Source organism: Ctenocephalides felis, unplaced genomic scaffold, assembly GCF_003426905.1.
Source record: "Ctenocephalides felis isolate EL2017-DRISC unplaced genomic scaffold, ASM342690v1 CF-g0.4_SCAFFOLD_01886, whole genome shotgun sequence".
Classification (NCBI taxonomy): Eukaryota; Metazoa; Arthropoda; class Insecta; order Siphonaptera; family Pulicidae; genus Ctenocephalides; species Ctenocephalides felis.
Window position 1 is genome coordinate 122,822,924 of NW_020538040.1, and position 22,145 is coordinate 122,845,068.

The following is a 22,145-nucleotide window of genomic DNA, read 5'->3' on the forward strand; positions in this document are numbered from 1 at the left end:
TAATTGATGTTATGCCCGATTACTAGACTTTGTTGATATGTATGTCAACATCATACAATATATATATATATATATATATATATATATATATATATTGAAATGTAATGGGGTTGTTGGTAACGTGGTTTGTATTGACAGCCTTGCCGAGCGGTGGTTATAGTAATAGTAGGCTTCGGATTGCCTTGAGTTCTTATTAAGGCTGAAATATCTTGTCACTTCTAAAGAACAACACTGATTGACTATTTTTAACAATACTTCATTAGCACCTACTTACAATGATTAACAATGATCTTTATACGACTAATACCGCGACTCTGCTGAGGCCAACAGCAACTATGCTGTGGCCTACAGTAACTCTGATGTAACTATGGCAACTATGATATAATTAAAACAACTCTGATGTAATAAAGACAACTCTGACTTTCAACTCAGTACTCTTTATATACTGCTTAAGTGGGACTGCAAACACCTTACGATGGCGTATTTAAAATATTTGCTGATTGTGATAATTACTGCAATCGATATCGAATTTGGCATATCAGCATTGCTATTATACAATGCAGCATTATCGATTGCTATTACACAATAATATATATAAATCTAAATTAGCATTTTGTGTTATCCAATACGTTGCTCGATTAAGTCGCTCGATACACAAAATGCTAATTTAGATTTCCATATTTTAAATTTTAAATTATAACACACTGATGATGAGACAAACCTAGTCTCGAAACGTTTGTGAAAATTATTATTTATTAAATTAGTGCAAAAAAGGGTGTTGTTTGTAAATATTTCTAAATTATATATATATATATATATATATATATATATATAAGTTATCCGTTTAGTATACTCCCTTATAGCCGTGATACTATACTCCGCTAGTATAGTAATTAGTAATAATCTATCAGTACGTTAGAGTTTAAGTATAGAACATGGCTGTGCGTGGGCACAGCCATGCCCGTAGAATTGTAATAATAATTAGTGATAATTAAATAAGATAGAAGTACATTCTGTTTCATTCGCGTAGTTAGTTGGCTTTTCCACAGGTAATTACAGGGTGTTTAAAGAAGTCGGGTTAAGGAGTTGTTGTAACCCTTTCTTAATGGGGATGCAACGCTATGATGTAATAATGGTAGTCGTTGCATATACCCTAAGAAAGGGAGTATCACCCCTCTAATCCGTCACAATATATATATATATATATATATATGTGTGTGTGTGTGTGTGTGTGTGTATTTGTGAGTGGAAGTGCGTAATTGTTAAATTTTAATATGTTTCTTCTTTAGTACGAAATACAAATCCTTTGTGAGAAGTGGAGCAGTAGAGCAACTATCATCTTGATATTAAATTTACAAAGTCACAACACGCGCACGATATACAGATGAGTGCTTTATTTTCTCATATGCATCGTTCGAATTGACACTTCAACTAAAACCGCATTTGCTCTAAAATGCCCATAAAATTTTAAAATATTGTGTTTTGGCATTTGAATATTGTGAAATTATCATTTTGTTAGCTTATACTACATTTTAGTAATAAAAGACAGTTTGAAAAATAACCTTATTATGCCAAAAAAGACTTGGAATAGATTATACCATGATTTCTATAGAAAGTGTATAAAACTCCCAGTTTGATGGTATTGACAAAATATAGACAAACTAATGAGGTTTATTGTTTGGATAATACCTCATTGTATATAGCATTCAAATAACAATTCCTTATACACTTAAAGTATTAATATTTTTGATTCTCTAGAAATTGTTTAGAATATACCTTACTTAGCAAAACAACGTTTGCCGGGTCAGCTAGTTTATTATAAATACTTACTGTGAACTTATAAGTGCTTTTTAAATTAGGCTACGAGCGTATTCAACAGACAACTTTGTGTATGTTTATAAGAAATTTGTTCTTTTTTTTTAAGAAATCAAATTTCTTTTGATAATTTAGAAAAAATTAAAATTTTTTTAGAAGTTTGAAATTTTTTGGATTTAAAAAGAAAAACGTTTTTTTTTTAATTTAATGAGAATTTGAAAATTTTTGAAAATATTTAGTTTTTTTGAAAATTTCGAAATATTCTCAAATTTTTGTAAGAAATCGTTTTTTCTTTTAAATTTTGATATTTTTTGAAACTTTTCAAAATTTAGATTTTTTTTAATATTTTAAATTTGAATTTTTTTTTTAATTTTTAAAATTACGAAATTTTCTGTAAAAGGATATTTTGCACACCGTTCACTCAAGCAAAGTGTTTTTTGAATTAATTTAAACGGATGATCCGTACTCTCAACAACTGAATTAACATTTTTGGTCTTTTTGCCCCTTATCTTCGAAACTGCTATACCTGTTTATGCCTATAAACTAATCAGCACGTCTCCTTATCAATACGAATAGAATGTATTTTAAATTATTCAAATCCGTTATTCCATACTGTCGAAAATGTTGAGGACATTTGTTTGAACCATATACGTAAATTTTAAAATTAAAAATCTTGGTACGGAACACCAAAAAAATACACAAAATGTGTACACATTATTTAAATCTCCATAAAATATGTAATAATTTGATTTACATATGTCTAATAAATATATTTAACCGCCAAATGGCATTTTTAACTTCCCGTAGGGCAAGTTATACTAATCGCAAAAAAAAAAATCGAACATGAAAATTTTTATATATCTTCACGTTTCAGAACCTTCTGAACATTTTGGCATACCTCAGAAAAAATGGATGTATGTGTGTGTGTGTATTTCCTTTGCGTAAAACTAATCAACACGTCCACCCATCAATAGAAAAAACAAATTATTTGAATTGTTCAAATCAGGTAATCCGTGCTCTGGAAATCATCTTTAATTGGAATTAAAATATCCTAAGATCCACTTGTGATGATGCAACTATTCCTCGACCGAATCTAGTAAAAATCGTTCATCATTTGACTGGTCTAGTTGCAACATTTACCATGCAACTAGTAAAGATAAAAACGACACTAGTGGTGCATGGCATCATGCCTTAAAGCAAATTGCTGGAACTTCCCGTACCAAAAATTAAAATTTTTAGTAAAGATTCAATAATCTTTTAGAAGTCGAAAAAAAAGATTTTTGAGATTTTAAAACTTTTGAAAACTAGTGGGGCGCATGGCATCATGCCTTAAGGCAAATTGCTGGAACTTTCCGTACCGTAAATAAACATTCGAAGAATGAAAATAATCAATAATTGATCTGAAAATTATCAAATAAATTATTTATTACAAATACATACTGTAAATTTATAAGTGCTTTGGGCGATGAGCGTATTTTATAAACAACTTATGGGTATGTTAACAAGAGTCAATTTTTTTTTTTGAATTTGATTTTTTGATAATTTAGAAATTTTTTGATAATTTAGAATTTTTTTCAAATTTCAAAATTTTCAAATTTTCTTCGAAGTTTAAATTTTTTTGAAATTAAAAAAAAAAACTTTTTTTAAAATATTTTGAGAATTTGAAATTTTTTGAAAATATTCCATTTTTTTTTAATTTTCGTAACATTTTTGACCATTAAATGGCATTTTTTTAAGTTATTTTTATTGAGAGTTTATAACCGCTAGACCTGCCTTCCCAAAAATTTAATCAGTTATTCATCTTGTCAATAAAAATAAAAAAACGCTTTTTGAATTTTGAAAATCGAACGCTCCGTTCTTTTAAAAAGTAAGTTACACACACACATACACATACACATATACAAAAACACACACACATACATACATTTTTTCTAAGGTATGCCAAAATGTTCAGAAACCTTTAAAACGTAAAGATATATAAAAATTTTCATTCACGATTTTTTTGCGATTACTATACCTTGCCCTACGGAAAGTTAAAAATTGAACAATTAATTACAAAGAAGCAGTGCAGACAATGCTTACCAAAAACTTTTTATAATCGGCACGATTCTCGTCTGATATATTACGAAGGGTATTTGAATTGTTAAAATTGGTATATGATTTTTGGCTAAAATGTAGAAAAAATCTTAAAAAAACTTTTCTGCTATTTGTAAAGAAATGGCTCATCCGATCGTTGCGAGTTTGTATGCTTTACCTATCTTAATCTCATACATGTCAAAATGGTTTGAAACGTCAAGACAAAACTAGTGAGGCGCATGGCATCGTGCCTTAAGGCAAATTGCTGGTACTTTACGTTTCATCAGTAATCAATAAATGTTGATCAATTATCAATAACAACTGTTTTAAACATTTTAAATAGATTATTATGATCACTATATATTTTATCGTTCACAGTGACGATCGCTCAACTGAACGTGAACTTATCGCTCAAAACACTTGTATAGAGAAAGTTTACATTAGCAAGAGGTGCCGAATAAATCCATCTGAGGATATATTTCTTACAATTAGAATAACGCATTTGAAATACATATATTTTCAAACTGAATTGTGAATTTAAAATTCATATTTGAAGTATAAAGCTTTTTATATTTTTAAAAATTTTGAAAATTTTTTTTTATCAAAATTTTGAAATTTGCTTGAACCGTATAAATAAACTTCATCATCAATGGAAATCGAATGCTCTTTGAATCAATAAAATCGGTTGATTCGTACCCCCGAAATCGTGGACGAAAAATCGTATCCAAACATACACACACACACACATAGATTAATTTTTTCTAAGACATGCCAAAATATTCAGAAACCTTCAAAACGTGAACATATGCAGAAATTTTCATTTTCAATAAATACTGTAACATTGTCTAATATTTATAAGAATTATATGAACTGAATTGCAAAGTTGAAAATATTTGTTTAAAGTATATTAGAACTCCAAAAGCAATTATTCTGTTAAAACAAGTAGAAAGTTCTTTGAATCATTTAAATCGGACGCTTAGTTCTCTTAAAAACTGCTATTTTTTGCATATTTTGCTCTGTACCTCCGAAATCGCTGAACCTGCCTTTGCCAAAAACTAATCACCCGTCAATACGAATTGAAGGTTTTTGGATCATTCAAATCGGATGCTCCGATCTCTTAAAAACTCGATTTCTATTTTCTGTACTCTTTGGTCCATATCTCTGAAACGGCTGGACCTGCCTTTGTCAAAAATTAATCAGCACATCTCCCTATCAATAGGAATCGAATGTTTTTTGAACCATTCAAATCGGTTGATCCGTGCGCCCGAAAACGAGAACGAAAATTTGTATCCATCCATACATACACACACACACATCCATTTTATCTGAGGTATACCAAAATGTTCAGAAACCTTCAAAACGTAGAGAAATGTAAAAATTGTCAATTTCGATTCTTGGACGATTACAATATATACTACCTTTTAACTACGGGAAGTTAAAAATAATAATTATTAGTACGGAATCGAAGCAAATGGAAACAAAATTTGTACTTATAATAAAAATCTTTTTATAATAGTTTATAATTTAATTTGTATGTATCCAAATATAATTTTTTACCACTAAATGGCAATTTTTTTTTTAAATTATGCATGTCCAGAATCAATGGAACAACCTTTCTAAAAATGTAATCAGTTTTTCAATCTGTCATTACTGGTAGAATTCTTTTTGAATCATTCTCATAATATGCTTCTTTTGCTCAAATACTGAAATTTATTTTCTGCTTGTTTTGACCCGTATTTTTGATAGCCTGGACCTGCCTTTGTCAAAGTTTAAAAAGCACAACTATGTATCAATAGAAATCGAATGGTTTCTGAATCATTCAAATCGGTTAAATGTGCTCATGAGTTTGTGGATGAAAAATTCTATACAAACATATATATATATATATATATATATATATATATATATATATATATATATAATATATATATATATATATAGAAGGCTTTGAAAAGTAAAGATATATAAAAAAAATCGCTTGATTGCGCTTACTGTAACTTATACTACCGGATGTTAAAACATATGTGGATTTTTTATGATTTTAATAACTCTGTATTAATTTGAATTGCGTAATATTTATTATAAAAAGTAGATAAAAACCAAATACTTTTCATTAATAATGCAATAGCGTTTAAGACATCTGTCTGTTCAGTCCAAGCATAAAAAATAAAATATTAATTTTCAGATACATACTGTCTTTAGCCTTGGCCGACCTGCTAGTCATCTTGACCTCTGTTCCGTTTACATCAATAGTCTACACTCTTCCATCCTGGCCATGGGGCGGCGCAGTCTGCCGCCTATCGGAGTTCGTTCGCGATCTGTCTATTGGCGTGTCGGTATTCACGCTGACTGCGTTGTCCGCGGATCGTTATTGCGCCATTGTCAACCCACTGCGAAACCTACAGGTCAGTAGTAAAAAAAAATAGTATTCTGGAGAACTTCAACTTTCTAGAAAATTCTAACATCGGCAAAATAGATTAAGTAAAACGAATACAAGTGAGCAGTCTTGTCAGAGAATAAAACTGCTCTGTTGCCTATGATGAATGCGACAAGTCTCTTATTAGAAACTCGAGAAGAAGCACATATATTAGCAAAGATGATATGTTAGTAGCAGGTAGCAGTCAACGTTGTTTAGCCATATTTCTAGAAAAGTTTTGATATAAAAAATGTGTAACTGATTGTGAATCTAGAAGTATGTTATATAGAAGTAAAAGAGGAAGCAAACACAAATAATGTGGTTGGTTTACGCACTGAAAAACAATGTTAACAAATATTAATAGTCTTTTCAAATGCCATCCTAATCTGAGATTTAAAGCTTTGATTTTCATTAACTTAACGTAGGGTAAGTTATAGTAATAGCAAAAAATAGAAAATGAATTTTTTTGCATATACTTACGTTTCAAAGGTTTCTGAACATTTTGGCTAACCTTAAAAAAATGATATGTTTGTGTGTTTGTATGTATGTTTGGATATATTTTTTTGTCCTCGATTTCGGGCGCACGGATCAACCGTGCAAAAGATGTGCTCGATATTTGTGATCGAATTAGATTAAAATAGGTATCGGCGGCGGCAATGGCCTCTTAATTCAACCCCAAATTTATTTGCGGGTACAAAGGTCATTAAATCCAAAAGGTCCGCGGGTAGAAAAAACTACTACCGATATCTCGAAAACCAGTGAAGTTAAGATTTTTTAAGAACAATATTTAAAAGTAGATAGTAAAAAAAGTATAATAGCCAATTCCAAGTTGCACAGCGCAAGTTCAAAGGTTCTGAATTAAGAGCATTACCCCCAGCAGTTAACAGTACAGGTAAACCGGGCAAAGAGTCTTCCACACTTCCTTCTTCCTTCTCTCCCAAGGCCAATCCTAAACTACTGATTTTGTCTGACAGCCACGGCGAATCTTGGTCCGAGTTCTTGGGTGGACTGTTAGGTACCAAATTCAGTGTGCTTGGAGTGGTCAATCACGGTACAGGGTTCTCTAGCGTGGTTGCTAGTATCGCGGGTCTTGTTGCAAATTTTGGTGCTCGTGATCATGTTATTGTTTTGACTGGAACTAATGACACTAAATCTAATTATGCTATTTGAGATGCATTAGAGATAGCCCGTCATTCATGTAGCAAGACAAATCTTTGTATTGTTACAATTCCTTATCGATATGACCAGTATTCTCTAAATTCCAGAATTTTCAACGCCAATCGTTGCACTTTTCATGACTTTGGTCGTGGTAAATTCTATAATGTTAGGATCTTGGATATCAATAGGTACGTTAACAGAACGAACTACACCAGGCACGGCCTTTATTTTATTTCCAGTGCCAAACAGAAGCTTTGTCGTATTCTCGCAAGAGATATGCTGCCTCCGATAAATTGCGGTAACTTCGAATCCTTTCACTTTCGCTGGTGACATAAATTCCTTTATTCTCTGTCAGAACATACAAAATTGACCAAACAAATTAAACAAACTTGACTACTTTTGACTAAACATAAACCAAATTTTTTTTTTGCTTAACTGAACATTGGTTAACTGACTCTAAACTTTTATTAATCAAAATGGTTATAACTTATGATCCTTCTTTGCCCAAAATGTCTTCAAACGCGGCGGTGCTTCAACAAAAATGAAATATAATAGTACTAGAACTAATATTTTGCCTATAGAAAAAGTATTTGAATTTTTTGCTATCAAAACCCATTTTTCTCAATAGCACGTTTTGTGTTGTTTGTGCATACAGATCTCCTGACCAAGACGTTAAAAAGTTTATAAGTTTAGATAATTTAGCATAGAATCATTCGGATTATTTTCTACTATTAAAGACCCTAAAAGAATAACTAACTCTTCCTCATAGTGTATTGATAATTCTTGCACAAACATATCTACGGTAAACTTTTTGTCATTAATACCGGTATTTCTGACCAATATAGAATTTCACTATCTTTGCCTAATACTACTAATTCTCCTTCCTATACGTATCGGTATAAAAGGAACCTTAACTTTTTTTTTGTTATTTGAACAGCAATCAGAACATTTAGATGTTCTATAATCTGTTTGTTTGTTAAAGACTTATGACTACTTATGTATTTCATGAGAGGCAATCCATCGATTTACCATTGTCTTATGTGTGGGATATTTTTGATATTAGCTCTTACGTCCAATAGTTAACATATGATTGGATGTTGCAGCTATGCCTATGAAGGACGATTTCCACTTAGAATTATATTGTGATCTAAAACCCCAAGTGTAAATTTGACATCAAAGCTGCCTGATGTCGGGCTACGGCGGTAGCGGGAATCCAACCAGTGAACCCGGGACTAGTTGCTGTTAGCCCACGCTCTAACCCATATCGCCACTGCTGGCCCGAAAATTTAACATAAAAAATAAATTATATTTCAAGGAACTATTAGAAAAAAAAGACTTGGAATGTGTTGGATCAATCTAACGATCATACGTTTGATACATTTATAAATTCTTTTTTACATAATTTCAACACTACTTTTCCTATATCAAAACATAAAATGAACGTCAATAAAACTCAAACGTGGTACTCTCAAGGTCTATGAATTCCATATAATAAATTATTGCGTTTAGAAAGAGTATCCAAACATAATAGTAATTTTAGTTTTATGATTTATTTTTGAGAAATTTTCATCGATTTATGTGAACTAGCAAAAATTAAGTACAATGATAATATTATTTTTATAGAATATGTCATAGAATCGGAAGTTAACTTTAATGTAAATTCTACTAATATTGAATGCCTTATTATTAATAATATAAAAATTTATGATCAGCTTTCAATTGTCAACACATTTAATATTTTTTTGATAATGTAGCTTTTAATTTGACTTTAAGTATAACTCTTGATCCGGTCATTTCAATTGAAATCTTTTCTAAAATAAAAACTAATTAAAATTTTACTATCTATATCCTATATCCTCCGAGGAATTGTCGCATGCAATTTTTTCTCTAAATGATTCTAATTCTTCAGGACCAGATGAAATTTTATCTGACATTTTAAAACATTTTTTCCATTATTTATTGATAAACTTCTCATATGCTTTAATAACGCTATCGATAAAGGTACCTATCCAAATCATCTTAAACATTCAAAAGTTTATATTCGAAAGCCCCTTTATAAGAAAGGGGTTACTGGTTTAATTAATAATTACATGCCAATTGCATTAATAAATACTTTTGATAAAATTTTTGAAAAAATATTACATAGTCGCCTTAATAATTTTTTAACAAAAAACGGTATTATATTTAAAAATCAGTTTGGATTTCGACAAAAATGTTTCAACAACATTTTCAACATCCCATTCTATATACACTTTATTACATGATATTGTTAATTGTTTTGAAGATGGTAGCTTTTGCATTATATTTTTTTGTGACTTGTCTAAAGTCTTTAATAGTATCTCTCATGATATCCTTTGTAATAAGCTTGAAAAATACGGCGTGCATGGTTTAGCTCTTGACTTATTTACCAAACAAGACTCAGTCTGTTTACTTGGGCGGTGATGATGGTTCGGTAATAATATCAGACAAATTCAAGGTTCATTACTTGGTCATTTATAATTTCTTATTATATATATAAATGATCTACCAAATTGTTCAGATCTTTGTAAATTTATTCTCATTGCTGATGACACTAGTATTATTGTTAAGGGAAATTCTTTGGAAGAAATAAGTAACAAATTAAATTTAGTAATGGCCAATGTCGAATTGGTTTAAATCCAATAATCTTTTACTCAATAATTATAAAACCCAGATAATGGCATTTCGTACTGTTAATAAAATAAATAATTAGATAAACCTGCTGATCGTAAACGACACTCTTTTTAATTTTTTTGATTTTTTTTTAAAAAAAGAGCTGAAAAAAGTTTTCTAAAATTAAATACAATGTTCATTATCAAGTTTATCATATTGAAATCTATTAGACCACCAGTCAAGCCCAAAATTCTTGCACAAGGTTGAAAGTTATACTGATTCAAAACCGTAAAAATTAAATTAATGAAATAGTAATAGGATACTAGCAAAATTATATAAATATTGATATAATTAAATTTATTTATAAATAAATTTAAAAATAATGTAGCTATTATTATGTAAAATCCCTTAAAATTAAAATAAGACATTGGATATCTTTGCCCTTTGGCCGTCCCAATTTAACCCACCTATGGGATGAAAAGAATTATATTACAAATATTTGAAAAACAGCAAAAAACACATTTTTTATAATGATATATAGTTATATAGGTTTGTTTGATATGTGTTTTTTGTGATGTAATTAGTTTATTTTCCACAATGTAATTGCTCAAAGTCAAATTGGACCTTTGTGCCCCGCCCTACTTTATGAGTAATTTTTACACATCCTATGATCTTGCGTATAAAGAAAATCGAACTACTCTATTATAGAAATAATTTTTGTACTTTGATTTACTTGCGTTAATGTTTATTCTTGTATTCATCAACAAATACATTATTTATACTTAAGTACAGCATTATGCAACTTAAGTAGAAATGCAAGAGTATTCTAAGCCAAAATTTTACAATTGAGCAATTCATGAAGAGAATTTTCAATAGCATTGGTGAAACGTGCTTCGATTTCGTAATGAGTATTTCAAGCTATTATTCTTATGGAATTATAGCAAATGTTCGAAACTAATACCATTAATATAAAGTTCCAAGAACTTTATTAATTTTGTGCTATAATGTTTTATTTGTAAGAAAAATAATAGCATATTTAAATAAATGGAATGTAATTATTACATTTTAAGTTATATTACTTTTATACATTCTTTTTAGAGAGGGAAGAAATATCTTCCGAATCATATATCAATATTACACAAAGGGTATGAGCGTGTTTCCATACAGAATCGGCCCCACCCTAATATTTAATTTGATGACACTTTATAGGTCTTTTAGAAAAAATCTATATACCAATTTTCATTAGCTCATCATTGGGCCTTAAGGAGATATCATTGAAAATATACTATTATTTACTTTAGGAGATATCATTGAAAATTTGTGAAAGTGGCCCATTTTAACTTCCCTTAGGGCAAGATATAGTAATCGCAAAAAAATCGAAAATGAAATTTTTTATATATCTTTACGTTTCAAAGGTTTCTGAACATTTCACATACCTTAGATAAAATGGATGTATGTGTGTGTGTGTGCGTGTGTGTATGCATGTGCAGATACAAATTTTCGTTGACGATTTCGAGAACACCGATCAACCGATTTAAATAATTCAAAAAACATTCGATTCATATTAATAAGGAAACGTGCTGATTAGTTTTTGGCGATGGCAGGTCTAGCCGTTACGAAGATACGGGGCAAAAAGTGCCAAAAACGGTAACTCAGTTTTTAAGAGAACGGAGCGTCCGATTTTAATAATTCGAAAAACATTTTACTTGTATTGACAAGATGAAGAACTTTTTTCATAAAGGCAGGTCTAGCGGTTTCGGAGATCTAATGAAAAAATTAAAAAAAATCCCATTTGGCGGTCATAAATGATCATTAGACATATGCACATCAAATTATGAGATATTTTATAGAAATTTTAACAATAAGTATAAATTTTGTCTGCATTCCTATGGGTTCCGTACCAATGATATTCGTTAGACGGCGACGCGGCGCTTACGCGCTTTGACATTTTGTCTGTATGCAGTTAAAACAGTACGATTGCTTTGGATAAAAGTTCAGAATTTTCAAAATATGTCAAAATAAAGAAAACATTTTTTTTTTTTTTTTTTAAATTTCGAAAAAAGTATGTTTGTCAAATTCCTAGTTTCACAAAAATCTAATTTTTTTGAAGTAAATTTTTTTCAAAAATGTTAATCGTTTTTAAAAAAATTATAATATTTGGTACGAGAAGTTCCAGCAATTTGCCTTAAGGCTAGATGCCATGCGCCCCACTAGTTTCTATCTCACTTTTTGTCGGAAGTACAAGCGATATCGAAATATAGTTAACGTGGTCTGATCTTGTCTGATTTGTTCATTTGTTTATTATATATGAAAAATGTAGAGTTTTTACGTGGTTTTGAAATAGTTTCTCACCTTTCGCATAATCTCTCGATTAGCACAAATATTTCTAGATTGAAACTGGCCGAATTCATCCGTTTTCGAGTTTTAGCAAATCTAACATAATACCGAGCTCAATTTTTATATATATAAGATAATGAATAGCATCTATCTTAATTATTTATCTATGTAATTAGCTGAAATAAAGTATTTTCTGTTTCTCATCTCATCAAGTCCGAGAATCAACTCTTGTTTTATGATATTGTTCGTTATGTGATGGTACTGTTTATTCTATTATGAGTACAGGCTTTACTAACTAAAGGTATTTTATATTGTTATATATATATATATATATATATATATATATATATATATATATATATTATAAACTTCACTGTTAACTTTTATACATGTTTGACTTCAAAGAAGTTAAATATAAGCAAAACCAAGCTGCCACGGCAAAGTGACATTGTAGCTTAGCAAAATAACAGATTGGATTGGCGCAGAATATGTTCTTGCTAATAATGATAATATATGTTATTTTACATTGTAGAAAATGTAACAAGTTAATATCTGTAAGAAATTGTATAATAATTTATGGTTTTATATTATAAAAATACTAGTGGTGCATGGCATCGTGTCTTAAAGAAAATTGCTGGAACTTTCCGTACCAAAAATTAAAATTTTTAAAAACACATTTAAAAATTTTTGACAACTTTGAAAACAATTAAAAAAAAAAAAAATACTTTTTGCAAATTTTGATTTTTGCATTGCAAAATTATTTATACTTGAATTTTTCGAAACTTACAGAAGTAATAACCAAGCGCGTAATAACTGCCGCAACGCAGTCTGACGGATGAACATTGGTACGGAACCCATAGAAATGTGAGCAAAATTCATACTTATTATTAATATTTCTTTAAAATATCTGATAATTTGATGTGTATAAGCCTAATGAATATTTTCGACCGTCAAATGTTTTTTTTTTACTTTTTTCACTCGTTCTCTAAAACCGGTAGATCTGCCTTCGCAAAAATACAAAAGGTACTACATTTTGTCAATACAAATGTTTTTTGTATTACTCAAATCGAACGATCCGTTCTCTCAAAAACTGCATTACAATTTTTGGCTGTTTTGTCCCATATCTTCAAAACGGCTAGGCCTGCTTATGCCAATAATTTATCAGCACGGCCACTATCAATGCGAATGGAAAGTTTTTCGAATTATTCAAATCATTTGACACGCACATGTATATACACACACATACATCAAGTTTAAGGTATGCCAAAATGTTCGGGAACCTTTGAAACGTTAAATTATATAAAATTATCATTTTTATTAACTTCCCGAAGGAGAAGTTTATGTTTTCATAAAAAAAATCCGATTCGCTAATTTTATATCTTCTCGACGCCATTCTGAAGCGAGTGAGACCAAATTTGGAAAAAGTATGTGTGTGTGCGTGTAAGTGAACAGATTTTTTGCCGTAAATCGACGTTTTCTCAAAAACGGTTGGACCGATTTCAAAAATTTAAAAGCCATTCGATGTATTTCGATGAGGACTAGCGTTTCTGAGTTTTGTGTGACGATCGGCCGAGCCGTTTCTTTGTAAATCGCAGAAAAGTGAAAAATTTTTCGTCCACGCTTTAGCTCGCAATTCTTAATCAAGAACCGTTCGAAAGATATTGGTTGGGAATCATGCTGATTAGTTTTTGGTAAATATCGGCCGGGCCGTTTTCCCGTAATAAAAAAATTTGACAATTATTATTATTAATTTTTTGACGGTAAATACCATAGTCTTCTAGATCATACTAAAATATTACAGCCCTACGACAACTCGTTTAGCTTTAAAAATTCTTCAAAGCTTGCAAAAATTAGTATCGTTCTTTTGGCATTTGTCAAAATTAGACCTATGATCGACGTTTTCTCAAAAACGCCTGAACCGATTTCATAATTTTAAAAGCCATTCAATGTATCTCAATGGGGATTATCGTTTGTCAGTTATGTGAGACGATCTGCCAAACCGTTTTTTTGTAATTTCAAAAAAAGTGTTAAACTTTTCGTCCACATTTAAGCTCAGACTACAGAATCGATTTTAAAAAATCAAAAACTGTTCGAAAGATATTAGTTGGGAATGATACTGATTAGTTTTAGGTGAAAATCTACCGGGCCGTTTTCTTGTAATTAACTGTTGAAAAAGAAAAATTAAGCCGATTTTTATGGAACTTTTTTTTTGGGCGGTATATATCATGGTCTTATAGAACTTACTGAAATATTACGGCCTTACGACAAGTAGTATAATTTTAAAAAATTATCAAAGTTTGAGAAAATGAGTAGTTTTTTTGACATTTGTTAATATTGCAATTAGAGAATTTACTTGGTATAACGATGTAGTACTTGGTCTTAATGAAGATACTAAACCATTAAAGTCCCGCGAAAACTGATTCAATTATATAAATTGTTGATTTTTGAAAATTTGCTTTTAGAAAATACTCCGAGTTACCGTGTTCGTTCGTTTTCAATTTTGGGAAATAGATCCACTAGGAATATTTTTAAACGCTCATAAATTAAACGCCCATTAAAGTCCCGCGAAAACTGATTCAATTATATAAATTGTTGATTTTTGAAAATTTGCTTTTAGAAAATACTCCGAGTTACCGTGTTCGTTCGTTTTCAATTATGGGAAATAGATCCACTCGGAATATTTTTAAACGCTCATAAATTAATTTATTTTTTATTGATTAAGTCGATTATTAACACATATCAGGAAGTATATGTAACTTGCCTCAAGGCAAAATACCAATACCAACTAGTTTTTTTTGCGTTTACTATAAATTATCCTACAGGAAGTTAATAAACGGGAAATTTTACTGGCCATAGTCCGATAGTTGTTTGTTACGAAAAACAAATTGATCACTGATGCAAAGTCATAGAGGCACTAATATAAGTGATTATTGTGACAAGGCGGCTGTTTTTTTATAAAATCATCCGAACAGCTTACGTAAACATAAAATAAAATTCCTTACTTACATATAAAGAAAAACACTTCAAATCTATTCCGGGACTACTATCGCTTTTCTTGATTCTCTCCTCCTGGTTTTGACATAAAAAATATGGTCAAGTTAACGTAGTAGATATTTGTTAGATTTTTTTTATATGAGTCTCTTCCAATTAAAAAAAATAATTAAAGACTCGAATTCAAAACAAAGCATCCTCGACGTATCTAATGACGTACAATGAAAATTAGTAGGTACTAATTAAGCAGCGATGCAACTTTTAAAAAACGCAAAGCAAGGCAGGATGTATTTTGCTTCTTATGCATTTCGCGCGCATCGCTTCAAACCTCGGAAGGGTTGGAGGTTGGTCTAATATGCCCGATATTACTATTTACCTTCTTTAAAAATTCTCTTAGTATGGTATTCAAAATTAAATAAAAATGAATAAAACTTTCTAAATTCCTCAAAGAAAACCATAAGTTTGAGATAATCATTTTAAGTGAATTCTATATTATTGTTTTGAGAGCAATATACGTTGTATTGTGTTTAAAATATGACAAAATATTTATATTCCATTCAAAAACATGATAGTAGGGGAGACTGGGCATGGTTGTTCCAGGGTACGGTAGTGACAGTCGTCATAACAGCAAAACTATACTGATTTTAAAAATCTGATTTTAAGAAATAGGATCCAAGAGAAGAAAGATGAAGTATAACAGTTCGAACAAGTTTGCATTATTGCTTTCATTATCACTGCAAGTCAAAAGTAAGTTTTCATGTTCGAATTCTTCTAATAACTAGTGGGGCGCATGGCATCGTGCCTTAGGCAGATTGCTGAAACTTCCCGTACCGTAATTAAACATTCGAGGAATGAAAATAATCAATAATTGTTTTGAAGATTTTCAAATAGATTATTTATTATAAATACATACTGTAAAATTATATGTGCTTTTTAAATTGGGCGATAAGCGTATTTTATAAATAACTTATGTGTACGTTTACATGTACTCTTGCAAGAGTCTATTTTTTTTAAATTAGATTTATTTTAAATTTAGGGCTCGCCCGTAGGTAAGCGGTTAAGAGCGACGGCACTTGTTTCAGAGGTCCCGAGTTCGATACCCACTTCGAGCAGCCTGTTGTCAGGCAACATTGACAACGATTTTCACTTGGAAATATAGATAGCAATATGTTTCCAAGTGAAAATAGCCCTCACCCGGCATTGTTGCACCATACTTGCCCTATTACAGAGATTGTAATAAAAATTTATCATACAGAGGTGTGACAACTGTTTGGGTTGCCATCTGTAATAAAACAAACGTAGTTTGTAAGATCTTACTCACAACAGCTTATAGAACCCATTAGTTCTGATTGCTGTTCAAATAAAATTATAAAAAAAAAAAAAAAAAAATTAGATTTAGTATTTTTTTCAAAAATTGAAATTTTTTCTAAAGTTTAATTTTTTTGGAATTAGAAAAAAACGTTTTTTTTTTAATTCTTTGAGAATTTGGAATTTTTTTGAAAATATTCGAATTTTGAAAAATCTTTTTTTTTTAATTTTCAAAATTTAGTTTTTTTTGAAAATGATGAAAAATTTTAAAAAATTGAATTTTTTGCAACTTTGAATTTTTTTTGAAAATTTTGTTTTTTTTAATTTTCAAAATTACTAAGTTTTCTGTAAATGCATTTTTTGATTAATGACGGATAATCCATTTTCTCCAAAACTGCATAACTGTTTTTACACCATTTACGCTTCATACCTAATAATTTGATGTACATTGTTGTGCCCCATCCAGCGACGGAGCCAACAAAATGTAGGTTCTTCTTGCTGCTAAGTATCAAGCTGGTACCAGAATGTGAAATGGAATCAGTAAAACAGATGAAGACTTTTGATGTTTACGTTTATTTCATGATTCTTGTACACTTTTCATATAACTTGAACACTGAAGTTAAATATAACTCCATTGATTACTTTATATTACTCAAAATGACTGAATTTTATTATAACTGGATTACAACTGAACTATATTGATCTTAACCCATACTGATCTTGACCCATACTCATACTGACTCAAACTGACTGTTTATTGCATCATCCAGAACCTTAAATACTCCTTATCGGTATGACGCATTCCTTTTCTAGAATGTTCGATATATGTGAGTCAGAAACTACGCTTTACTTGGTCGTAACGCACAGTTTGTGGTTTCAAAAGGAATTTTATCAACACTTGCAAGGTTACTGCAAGCTTACAATGTAACTATGAGCAATACTAACTGCGTCGTTCATATTGACTGTTACATCAATTTACAATATTATTCATAATTATTGTAAAGGGTGAATACCACAACACCTCACCCGCCGAAAAAACGCGCGCCCTCGTGTGTTCACAAAAAGAAAGCATTTCGGGTGCTTCAAAAAAAATGTTTGTGCTCATGCTATTACATTGTACAGATTTCTTATAATTACTTGTTTGGATATAATTAATATAATATTGAAGTTCATATAATATTTCAAATACATTTTTTTTTTCTTCATGAAATTTCGAAAAATTTAAAAAAAAAATTCAAAAGTTGTATTTATTGTATTATTATATTTATTTATTGTAGAACAATATCATGAATTTACAATTAAGCATAATTTTATTTCAATGATAATATTTTCAAAATTTCATGATTACAGTTGAGTTATATAACATCTTTATAATATTTCAAAATATGACATTTCATTGGTTAATAATAATGTGAACAGTTTTACAATAATTATCATGACTTATAATATAACAATGCTCTTTTTTAAAAAAAACTTTGATTTCATTTACATTATAAATTTTCAATATTTGTGAAAAAAGTTTGAGAATCTTTGGTTGTGACAATTTTATTATAATTCATTTGTTTATTATCTCTTTCTAACATTTTTCATTTTTTCTTTGTAAACTTAACTTGTTGTCTATTATTGACAATTGGAATATTTTATTTCATTTTTGGTTTTGTAAATTTCAATTCGCAAAAAAAAATCATTAACAGTTGGCATGTCCTTTGTCGTTGATCCGTATGATCCGTCCTGTCAAATTTGTTTCAAAAACTCTGTATGCATCTTTAAATAGAGGCATTAGTTTTTTGGATTTACTTGCATAAGGATTTTTGTCCGTTAATAACTCTAAATCGTCGTTTTTAAATGTTCGTTGTGGTTTTGCGTACTTGTCGTAGAATTTCTTTGATTTTGTTTGCTGATAACGATGTTTGTTGGTAGTTGTGACTGTAACTACCTCTGGTTCTTCAACTTTTTTGCTTACTTCGTTTGTTTGAACTTCTGAACCTTTGTTTGTAAAATCTTTGTCTGTTTTTCTGTTTCCTGGGCACGTTTCGTGCTTTTGTGCAATTTGTGGGTCGTTTGAAATTTTGTCTTTCTGTTCTTTTTCGTTATTTGATGTTGTTGAAATTGGAACGTTTTTGTCATGCGTTTCTTTGGTTTCATCTTTGTCTTTTAATTTCTGTTCTTCGTTTTTTGAATCTTGTTCTTTGATTGATTTTGTACACAAAGTTTTGTTTTCAATTTGTAATGAAACATTTTTGTTTTTGTAATTTATTTTCTGTTCGTTGGTTTTGTTTATTGAAAATGAACTGGGAATTTGTGATAATAGTTTACGTACTGTAATTGTTTCGTTTTCTGATGTTGTTGGTTTTGGGTCTTGGGTTTGGGAATTTGTGGATTGTTGAATTTCGTTACAGTTTGACATTCTGTGGGTATGTGCGTTTGATGCATTTTCTGCATGTGTGTGCGAATAGTTGCATGTTTGTCTGTGTTGGTTGGTAGGGGTAATAAAAGTTTTTGACATGTTGTAATAAGTTCGATTTGTATTAAAATTTCTTCGATTTGGATCTTTACACTCAAAAATTAAATGACCGTGTTTTTTAAAATAATTACAAAACTTGTGGTTAATATTATTTGAATTAGCATTATTCTTTTTATTTAAGAAACATTGTGGGGCAATATGACCACGTTTTTTGCAAATGTAACATATTATATTATTATTTTGATTATTTCTGATATTTGACGAATTTTGACCAGCTTCTTCTTGCAAAGAGAAGTCAATGGCATCTTTAATATCAGAAAATCGACAGCATTTTACTAAAGTTTTTAAAGGTTCTCTTAAGCCATTTTCAAAAACTTTTACACCTACTTGTTCGAATGTAATTTGTGTTGTTGTTGCATAGTCATGTCCTACTCTAATTATGTTTGAATAATGAATTTGTCGCAAAATTTCTTCTATTCTGTTTCCAAAACTTTTTACTGTTTCGTTGTATTTTCGTTTTAAATTGTTTAATTCAATTAATAAACTAGAAATGGGTCGTTTTACAACATATTCTTTGGCTAAATAACATTTTAAATCTTCCCACGTTTCAAAATTAATAAATTGGATCTTTGCAAAAATTTGTGGGTCTAATTTTAATTTTATAACTGTAAGCAATTTTTCCGCTTCTGATGGACTCAAATCCACCGATAAAGCATCACAAGCTGTTATGAATGAAGGAAGATTCGAAGGTTCCCCATTGAAATTCGGAATTAAAGCAATAGCAGTTTGAATATTTAATTTACCTTCGCGCGACATATCTACTGGTTCATTCATTTTTGAAAAAAATATGTGTAAAACTATTAAAACAGAAGCGCAAAAATTTACAAAAATATATTAAAAATAAGCTTACTGACAATGAGTTGTAATCCTTTTTTAATTTAATATCTTTTTGGTTTACTCGAATTCACAATCACTTAAACTTTTGTAACCTTGAACAATGATTTGTATCACTTTTTCATAACACTTTTTATTTTATTTTTCACCTTTGATTTTTCACTTGTAAATATAACACTTTGAACTTCTTGATTTTTCTTTCTTGATTTATATTATCTTCTTTCTTTTTTCTTTGTTTCTTGATTCTTAATTTGATTTTCTTGTTTCGTCTTATTATGACTTTTCTCTTTTCTTACTTCTTGATTCTTGGAGTCTTCACTTTGTAATTTCACTAATATTTCCACTTTCGGTAAAGCTTCTTACCTTTTCTTGAATCTAATTATTGCTATATTTCGGCGTATTTTCTCAAATATCCGTTTTCCAAATATGCAATAATTCTATGTTCAAAACATGTTATGGTAAATAATTTAGCATTTTTTAACAAAAAATTCGCAGAATCCCAAGCTGCCACCAAATAAAATATGTTGTGGCAATCCCAGCGACGGAGCCAACAAAATGTAGGTTCTTCCTGCTGCTAAGTATCAAGCTGGTACCAGAATGTGAAATGGAATCAGTAAAACAGATGAAGACTTTTGATGTTTACGTTTATTTCATGATTCTTGTACACTTTTCATATAACTTGAACACTGAACTTAAATATAACTCCATTGATTACTTTATATTACTCAAAATGACTGAATTTTATTATAACTGGATTACAACTGAACTATATTGATCTTAACCCATACTGATCTTGACCCATACTCATACTGACTCAAACTGACTGTTTATTGCATCATCCAGAACTTTAAATACTCCTTATCGGTATGACGCATTCCTTTTCTAGAATGTTCGATATATGTGAGTCAGAAACTACGCTTTACTTGGTCGTAACGCACAGTTTGTGGTTTCAAAAGGAATTTTATCAACACTTGCAAGGTTACTGCAAGCTTACAATGTAACTATGAGCAATAGTAACTGCGTCGTTCATATTGACTGTTACATCAATTTACAATATTATTCATAATTATTGTAAAGGGTGAATACCACAACAACATATATCCAATAAACATTTATGACCGCCAAATGATACTTTTTTAACTTATTTTTATTGAGAGTCCATAACCGCTGGACCTGCCTACCCAGTTGTTTATTTTGTCAATACAAGTAAAATGTATTTTGAATTATTAAAATTGGACGCTCCGTTCTCTTAAAAACTGAGTTACCATTTTTGGCCCTTTTTGCCCCGTATTTTCGGAACGTCTGGGTCTGCCTTCGCCAAAAACTAATCAGCACGTCTCCTTATCAATACGAATCGAATGTTTTTAGAATTATTTAAATCGGTTGATTGGTGTTCCCGAAATCGTCGACAAAAGTTTGTATCCGCACACATACACACGCGCGCACACACACACATACATACATCCATTTTTTCTAAGGTATGCCAAAATATTCAGAAACCTTTGAAACGTAAAGATATATAATAATTTTTATTTTAGATTTTTTGCGATTACTATAACTTGCCTTACGGGAAGTTAAACATTTTCAATTCAATTTTAATTTTAATTGATTTATTTTTACCATTCATGTAAAAATCATCATGAGTCCAATTGAACTCTATATAAAATTATGTTCATGAAAACATTTGAAAGACTTTGTTTTAACAAAGAACCGAACACAGAGTTTTATTTGAACTACAATATAACTATCAGAAAATGTATGAAGCAAAGTAAAAATTGTTGAAAGTTTCATAAAACTGAAAACAAAATTATTAAAGCTGTTAGATTTTGAAAAAATGCATTGTAAAATAATAAACTACTTCCTGTGTTACAGATTTAATAATTAATGTCCGTGTGAAACATCAATATAACAATTCAATTTCTATAGAATCTATTTTAAAAATAGATTCGAAAACAAATAAAGCTGGAACTACGATAGAGCGAATATTTATTGGCGTGACAGCGTGCAACGTCGAACCATCTATCTATAATCGTGCATCCCGGTAATGTACATCAT

The 22,145-nt window shown here is 30.0% G+C and overlaps 1 protein-coding gene across 1 annotated transcript in view; it reads left to right on the forward strand.

Moving 5' to 3' along the window:
* The first annotated feature begins 275 nt into the window (after positions 1–275).
* The window catches only part of LOC113375847 (neuropeptide CCHamide-2 receptor-like), a 118,654-nt gene continuing 96,784 nt past the window's right edge, over positions 276–22,145 (forward strand). Inside the window, exons 1-2 of the mRNA XM_026615797.1 lie at positions 276–361; positions 6,077–6,296. Of these exons, the coding sequence (XP_026471582.1) occupies positions 276–361; positions 6,077–6,296 (306 nt within the window). The remainder of the gene's footprint in view (positions 362–6,076; positions 6,297–22,145) is intronic.